Raw genomic sequence first — 8,800 nt, forward strand, 5'->3', positions numbered from 1 at the left:
TAAAAAAAAAAAAAAAAATCGGAAGAAACTGGGGGTGGCCGAGCCACCCCCTTGGCAATTTGGGGGTGGCTTTGGCCATGGGGGTGGCCAGGCCACCCCCATCTGGCCGGATGGGGGTGGCCGAGATGGGGGTGGCCTGGCCACCCCCATGGCCAAAGGGGGTGGCCGAGCCACCCCCAAATTGCCAAGGGGGTGGCTCGGCCACCCCCATTTTCTTCTGATTTTTTTTTTTTTTTTTTAATTAAAAAAAAATTTAAAAAAAATTAATATATGTGCCACGTGTCGACGTCTGATTGGTCCACGTGTCAGTTTAACGGTCAACTAACGGATGGACTAATTTGGTCACTTATCAAAATCACAGGGACCTCCTGTGATAAAAATGAAACCCCAGGGGAGAAAAAATAAAGTTGTGAAACCCCAAGGACTAATTTAGTATTTAACCCATAAAAAAATAAAAAAAAGCAAGGCGAAGGCAGAAGGTTCGATGGGAACTTTAAAACGGGGAGTGTCCTGTAAATGTCAAAACTGTGGCCAAAGTCAAAAGTCAGGTTGGGTGTGCCGCGTGCGGACTACTATACGGCCATTTTTAATGAGAAAAGGGTCCGAAAAAAGAAAAAAGAAAAGAGAAAAGAAGAAATATTGGTGCGTTGAGTTTGAGGACCTTGTTTGGAAGCAAAGGGAGTGGTGGTGGAACGAAAAGCAACCAAACAGCCTCAGTCCGCTGGGAATCGGCAGTTGTCGGCGACAATTTCCTGCGGCAGACTACTTCCAAAACTTCTGTTCCTTCTCCTTCAGTAAAAGGTAAAAATATTTAATTTGGTTCAGCTCTGCTATTTGATCTGCTTTCTTATTGCGTACCAAGTGATTTCCGTTTTTTTTTTTTTTTTTTGGAAATTGGGTCCTCTACTGGTTTCTATGCTTGCAAAGACATCGTTGGAGTAATTAATTACTCGAATCGATTGATTAAAGAGTAGAGGGACGACAAGTGCCGTTAGCTGTTCCATGTGGCATTTAGAAGAATTATTGTGTATACAAGTTTATAATATCTGAATAAATTCATGAATTCTCGTTTCTTTTAAATATTGCTTAATTGAGAAGAAAATTAGCATATGATAGGTGTACTAGTCATCTACTCTAACTGCGATGGGCTAAACCACTGGGATAAAAGTCTGTTGGTCCGATTTTTTCTCTTACGAGCACGCTATTTCAACTACTATAATTGCCATTCATCGGAAAAAACTTCTATAATTGCCATTGTAATGTAAACTTCAGCGATCCGCATAAAATGCATAAAATTTTGCAACTTTTTACATCGAATGACCCCCAAGGATTGCTAACTACATTTTTTCTTGTTTGTTCATACTGAGGACAAACATGGTCTTCATCTTCATGCCATTCAAAATCCTGTTGATTAGTTGTTTTATACCATTTAATATTACTTAGAATGGTGGTTGGTACATTGTCTATTATGCCCTTTCTTGCAATCCCCATCCTGCATTTGTTGTGGAATTTCTTGGGCGTGTAGTGTCTTCAACTTGTACGACATCAATGTTTGCTATCAGTCTGCAAAATATTAATAGACTAGTTTCAAATATTATTTCACCAAGTCCTTGTTCCAACTTTTCATATTACCAACGACAGATAAAGAGAAGTTAGTGATTTTGTATGTGAGACATTCTCCAAACAATAATAATACCATACCATTTTAGATGTCATCATTCTTTGAGTTGAACTCAAATTTCCAAGATCAAGTTAGATCTTGTTATTTTGACCGGTTAGACTGGTCAGGCCAGTGTAGTTTTAGTGGAGCTAATTGATCTTATCTTGTCTGCGGAACTAAGTACACTTCAGTAAGTAGTAATTTAGTTTAGTTTTGAAGTTGGACCATTATTTATTCTTCATGTATATAGCTACCTGTAATTGTTAGTTGACAATTTCCTCAGTACCGTGTTGGATTGAGATAATAAGTTTACTCTTTTCTGTGCATTGTTGTTAATTTTATTAGCATCTAGCCTGTGACTACTTTAGAACAGGAGTATTTCCCTGTGGAATCGTTCACGTAATACAATTTTGATATCATGATATTTGCCACTAGAAATCACATGCCCAATTATATGAAAGCCATAGCCTTAAGAGGGAAAGACTTGTATACTTAAAATATTCTATCGTTGCCTGGCATGAATGGTTCAGGATTCTTAACCTCTTGTGCAACTGATTTGGTTTTACATGTAATATGTAAGACATTTCATTTACTTATTCGAAATTATGCTTGCCTAGGCTTATACTGTGCTTTCTTTTTTCTAATTTCATAGCCTTCTGGGTTATCAATAAAGATGCCAAGTTCCTCTGTTGAGTTAGTCAAACAAGCAAATTCTGAGCATCATGTGAGAGAGAACAGCGAATACACTAGACTGGTTATATCAAGTGAACCATCTTCAGCAGAAGCTGATATCTTACAGCCTCAAGCAGAAGCAGGGACTAAATCTTTCCTCTGGTGGATCAAAGTCTTATTATGGTGCATGGTAATCATAATATTTCTTCTCATTTTCTTGAAATGGGGAGTTCCATTTCTTTTTGAGAAGGTAGTTCCTATTCTCAACTCTTTTGATTTTTAATTAACTTGTTTCACTGGAAGTTTTTTAATTCATGTGTTGTCATAAAGAACGTGTATCGGGTCAGCATTGATTAGCCCTATCTAATGTCAATTTATATTTTTTTCAATTTTTTAGGCTTTTTCACTGGACCTTTGACACTGTTAACAGCTACTTGTGCTGACTCTCTAATTCCTGAAATTTCTCCTGAAGCATTTTATGTTGAAAGTGATACTTGACTTCTGATTGTCTTGGGCATAGGAGTATTTGACTATTGCACATTTTTCTGACAAGCTCACCGCTATGTTGTGTTGACTACTTGCTATAATTCGTATGACTAAGACGTGGCATAGTTTACCATGTTAAATTTCAACATTGAAGATTCTCAATTTGAGTAACTAACATTTGATCTCATTCCTTCATCCTTAAGTATTATGTCTTTTGGATGACCTAAAATTCTCCAAGTATTAATACGAAAAATAATACAAGGACAACATTCTTCCAAACTGTCCTCCAATCTAGTCTAATAAATTGTCATGTGTCCATTTATCATGTGAGAGGCACATGGTTATGTTACCGTTTACTCATCTTCTAATGTCAACACCTCCTCCTACACTCAAACAAACTGAAGAGTCCAAGAGTTTTTAACATAATTAACAGACCGTTTACTCATCTTCTCTTGTTAACACCTCGTCCTACACTCAAACACACAGAACAGTCCAAGAGTGTCTCTTCCTCAGTTGATCACCTCCTTTCTCTCTCTCTCTCTCTTTCAAACACGGCCTGAAAAGCGCATTGGAGTGATAGCAATAGAATCAAATGTAGAGCCATGTGTTGGGAAAAAAGAGTAGCCTTCTGTCTGTACCGTTAATTACGGCTTGCAAAATGGAGATTCCTCCTGTTAGCCTTCTGTGGTGCAGTATGAGAATATTGGAAGAAATCAGGGGTAACCAAAGCGGGTGTTTAATCATCTGAGCCAAAGCTGGTTTTTGAAAGACATGATTACCTTCATATATTGGATGGGAATTGACACAGATGGAAACTGGAGAGTTCCAATGCCTCTGCATGTTCCAGTGTCAAAATGTCTCTAAAAATCGAAAATGGCTCTATATTCCTTACAGTCTGATTAGTGGGCCATTATTAAGGGTGCGCACAGAAGGAATTTTAGCACATACACATATATTTGATTCTATTTCCATCACTCTGATACATGTCCAGCTCCAGCTGCAACTTTTCAGACCATGTATGAGAGAGAAAATTGAGAAGGGAGATTAACAATCGAGGGAGAGAGACTTTGGACTGCTTTGTGTGTTTGAGTGTAAGAAGAGGAGTTAACGTTAGATTGAAAGAAGTTAACGGTGTAGGTAGTATGTTAATTATATTTAAAAAAAAACATGTGACTCTCACATGATTGAGGGACACATGGCAATTTATTAGACTGGTTAAAGGATTTTCCTCCAACTTAGTTTGAAGGAAATTTTTGTCCATATAAAAATCCTCTAAGGTCAACAAAAAATTGGCATCCTTGCTCGTCAGCATTGTTTGTTTCTTCTAATTATTTATTTTTGTGGAAGATAAAATTTTTCTGTAGTTAGACCTACAGCAAGAAACATGCAGAGGGATATAAGCTTAAAACAGCATTTGCATAACTTTTGAGTGGTTGCGCTGATTGACTAATATGGAGGCATTACCATAATAATCACCAAATGTACTGTGTATTGATTGAACTTCCATGATAAAATTTTAGATGCCCTGATTTTTCACTTTGCTATTTAGGTAAGTATGCTATGTCTACCATGTTCAATTCTATATAACCGAGCAAGACAAAGGATATATAAAAAAAAATATATATGATTTTACCATTAATGGAGTACTTTTGCTATGTGGAATCTCTAAATTTTTGCTTAATTTTCATTTGAAGCTTTTCCAATTTCGCTGCAGGTTCTCTTTCCACTCATGCAGTGGGAAGCCACTGCCTTTGGCCGTCCAGTTCTTGCCCTTGTGCTTGTTGCTTCTCTGGCACTTTTTCCTGTTTTCTTAATCCCTTCTGGACCTTCCATGTGGTTGGCTGGGATGATTTTTGGATATGGAATTGGGTTTGTTATAATCATGGTTGGAACAACTATTGGGATGATCCTCCCCTATTTAATTGGACTGCTATTCCGTGACCGCATTCATGTAAGACTTTTATTAGCTTTTTTTATAAAAAAAAATTGGAGAAGACTTTTATTTTATATATACCGAATGAAGGATTTAATGAAGTGGGAAATGGTTTTTATATACCTGTCCCTCATCTGTCTTGTCTTAATTATGCAGCAATGGTTAAAGAAATGGCCCCAGAAAGCTGAAATGATTAGACTGGCTGGAGAAGGAAGCTGGTTCCAACAATTCAAAGTGGTTGCTCTCTTTAGGGTTTCGCCGTTTCCATACACAATTTTCAACTATGCAATTGTGGTAACAAGTATGAAGTTTTGGCCCTATTTATGTGGATCAATTGCTGGAATGGTCCCAGAAGCTTTCATTTATATCTATAGGTTTGTGCTCTGAATTCCTAATATGACTATTTTGCCATGATCATGGTTCAGAGAAAAATAAAATTAGATTTTCCTATTCTCTAGTGCTTATTGATGGCAAACACATAAGTTACAACCAAATATGGTCAGGAATCTATTGATAGATGAACTAGTTTGCCTAATTAAATTCTTTGGTTTTTCTTTTCATTTCCCCTGTATTTCATCTATGGTGACTCTCACTGGTGGTTGTACTTCTGTGCAGTGGTCGGTTGATAAGGACATTAGCAGATGCAAAGTATGGGAACCTTCACCTGACTACGGTGGAAATCATATACAACATTATCTCCTTCATTATCGCAGTCATTACCACAATTGCATTCACTGTTTATGCTAAAAGAGCTTTGGATGAGATTAAAAAGGCTGAGACTAATGGGGAAGATGCCTCTCTCTCTGACCATGGCAGTCTTGAGATGGAGAAGCTTCCACTTGAAAGACCTAAGCAGCTTTGTGTCTCTTCCTTTTCTTCATAACCTGGATTCTTTAGAAATAGACTAGGATCTGTAAATATTGGCATTAATTAGAGGGGTTTCAAATTCCTTGATCCTTGTAACACTTTCTATTCTTTTTGCCATGGTACCGACGTTTGTAAGTAGAAAAGTTGTACACACACTTGAACAAAGGAAAAAAAATTATTGGTTATATCATATATGAGATGCAACAGACTTCTAAGCACGTTAGCCTATGCATATTCTTGTGTCCTATCTTTGAATGTGACGGTTAACATACGCTTGCTCAGTTGCGTGGACGGCATTACACGACACTGTTCTAGACCTTAAGATGTCTTATTATATAGGGAATTATCATTTTGCGATGTACACAAAAGTACTTACAAATGGTACTGAAACATTTTGATATATAACATGAAGTTTATATTTCAGAACTTGTAGGCAAAAAGTATTTGGGAAAAATATAAAAAAGCCTCCCAAACTATCAGTCGTTTTCGATTTCACCTTCTAATGTTTCAAAAGTAATAAAGTAGCCCTCCAAACTATTAAACTATTGCATTTTGGCCACTCCGTTAGTCAAAACCGTCAGTTTGGACGAAAACTGTAAAACGACGTCGTTTTGTTGAGGGGCTACTTTATCACTTTCTGAACATTAAGGGGCTAAAATGAAAACGGCTGGTAGTTTGGGAGGCTTTTTTATATTTTTTCCAAATATTTTTTTTTCATAAAAGGGCATTGTAATAACTTACCATAACAAAACAACACAGTTTCCGTCCAAACTGGCGGTTTTGACTAACGGAGTGGCCAAAATGCAATAGTTTGGTAGTTTGGGGGACTACTTTATCACTTTTGGAACATTAGGGGGTTAAATCGAAAATGACTGATAATTTGATGGGCTTTTTTATATTTTTCCCAAAGTATTTCTTATATTTCTCCCTTTCTTTTTCTTTTAACTACGTAAATACTCTTAAGGATTTTTTTGCCTTTGCAATTTAAAAATAATGATTTTAAAATATATGATTCTTAGTCTTTAAAATTGTGTATTTTTAAAAAAGCATTCTTTTTTTTTTTTTTTTTTTTTTTTACATGTCCACACAAGGAAAGGGAAAATGGGGATTCAAACTAGTAACCTCCGCTTCATTAGACGTGGTCCACTGTCGATTAAGCTACCATTTGAGTCCCAAAAAAACACTCTTACTTGCTAATTGAAAACGTAGATTTTCTGTATTTCAAATTGCTATTATTTAAAAATACTACCATATAATTTATTTTCTCCGATTTGATTTAAAATCATGTTTTTTGTCTATAAAATTGCATTGCCAAACGCACCCTTATTCCGCAGCTCCATCTGCACTTTGCGAATAACAAATTTTAGAAACTACTGGGTGAAAAGACAATTACGGTTAGTGGTTATTAGTAAAATTCACTAACTGGTTCCGTTTACCGCCAGGCGGTTAGCCGGCGGTTAGGGTTAGTAACTCCAATAACCACAAACTGCTTTTTAAAGGAAAAAATTAAAATTAAAAAATAATAATAATAATTAAAAAAAAAAAAAACTAAAACAATATTGTTTCTATGGTAGTGCGATAATATCATATTACATAAAACATCGTTTCTAGATTTTTATATATATTTCAAATTTAAAACTTTAAACACAAAAACGACATTATTTCATGCATATATATATATATATAGCGGTTAGCAACTAGTTATTAAGCATCCGCTTTTTCACCCCTAGATGCGCACTTTGCAAAATTTGCCCATAAACGCATACTTGCGAGTAGGTTTTTTTTTTTTTTTTTTTTTTTTTTTTTTTTTTTGTACTAACCGCCCTTGACATCCACTTTACATTTTGGGATTTTTTTTTTTTTTTTCTTTTTTGGCCTTTTTGTGTTTTTTAACTATGATCTTTTAAAAAAAGCTTTTTATGATCTTTTCTAGATGGGTTTAATCCAATTTTTGAACTAAATGCACTTGCAAATTGTAATATGAAAATACAAATTGAATTATAAATATTTATAAATCGAAATCTAATCTGGAAAAAAAAAAACGCATCTATTTATAAAACCCACGGTTGCCCTACTCATTTCCCTAAAATGACGTTGTTCTAGTTTTAATTAAACAAAATTATATTTAAATTGTAAATTTGATAGTTCAATTAAAAAATAAAAAATAAAAATTTGACATATAGTTTAGGGACCAAATCATGGTTTAACCAATTATAAATGTGAGATTAAAAGTTGGGGTGGCAATTCATATTCGCATATCGGGTTCGGGTCATGTTGAGTTATTATATAAGACTAGATAGGTTAGCTTTAACCCAATTTATTTAATTAAACTGGTCAAATCCATCAACATTAACTCTCTAATTTTGTATTAAATTGGTGTCGGGTTCGCGAGTCATGTAAAAAATTATTTATCATTATGCCGTATGTTGGGCTCGGGTCGAAACATCTGTATAAAACTATATACGTTAACTATAATCTAACTTATTTAATTAAATGGGTCTAACTTCTCAACTCTAACCTTTTAATTTTATGTCAAATTTTTAATCAGGACAAAATTTATGGACCCTAATTAGAAGTCCCGTAACAATGCAAAATAATGGAATCGACACTTGACCTCGTAGACTTGCAAAATTCCCCCCACGCGCTCGTCCTTATCTGGTTGAGTGGTTCTTTTCACTATCTCAAATCGAGGCTTCGGGCTGGGAAGACCCTCTCCCCGGCTCGAAGCCTTGCTCAATGACCACACATTGGCATCAAAACATAGTGGGAGACAATTCAAATTTGAGAACGTTGTCACTCCAACCTGGAGGGAATGATACACACCCATTTACAAGCATATTAGTCTTAGGTTGCGATATTGTAATAATAATTTGCATTTTTTTTTTTTAATTACAAAACACAAAGCATTGCGATTTTAAAAATGCATAATTTAAAATTGAGAAAAAAAAAAAATCAGCAATTTCTATAAGCAAGCTAGGGGTGCAGGGATGCTTATTTGAAAATGCTTGAATTTAAAGCAAAATCAACCAATATTTGGCGCAATAATTATCAAATTTTCAAGTGTCAATGAAAATTTCAAAAATACCCACCTAAAATATTTTAAAAACCTTTATTCTTTATTATATGTCTATATGAAATCTGTCTCAAGAAAAAACAAAAAAAAGGCATATAGAAATAACTAA

At 35.1% G+C, this 8,800-nt stretch overlaps 1 protein-coding gene across 1 annotated transcript; it reads left to right on the plus strand.

Moving 5' to 3' along the window:
- Positions 1–607: 607 nt before the first annotated feature.
- Positions 608–5,836, plus strand: LOC132177974 (SNARE associated Golgi protein family). Its single transcript, XM_059590442.2, has 5 exons — positions 608–801; positions 2,313–2,582; positions 4,533–4,769; positions 4,908–5,125; positions 5,367–5,836. Exons 2-5 carry the CDS (start codon positions 2,334–2,336, stop codon positions 5,632–5,634), a joined length of 972 nt encoding a protein of 323 aa, XP_059446425.1. The 5' UTR covers positions 608–801; positions 2,313–2,333; the 3' UTR covers positions 5,635–5,836.
- Positions 5,837–8,800: the final 2,964 nt, after the last annotated feature.

The sequence above is a fragment of the Corylus avellana genome, chromosome 4, assembly GCF_965113065.1.
Source record: "Corylus avellana chromosome 4, dhCorAvel1.hap1.2, whole genome shotgun sequence".
NCBI lineage: Eukaryota > Viridiplantae > Streptophyta > Magnoliopsida > Fagales > Betulaceae > Corylus > Corylus avellana.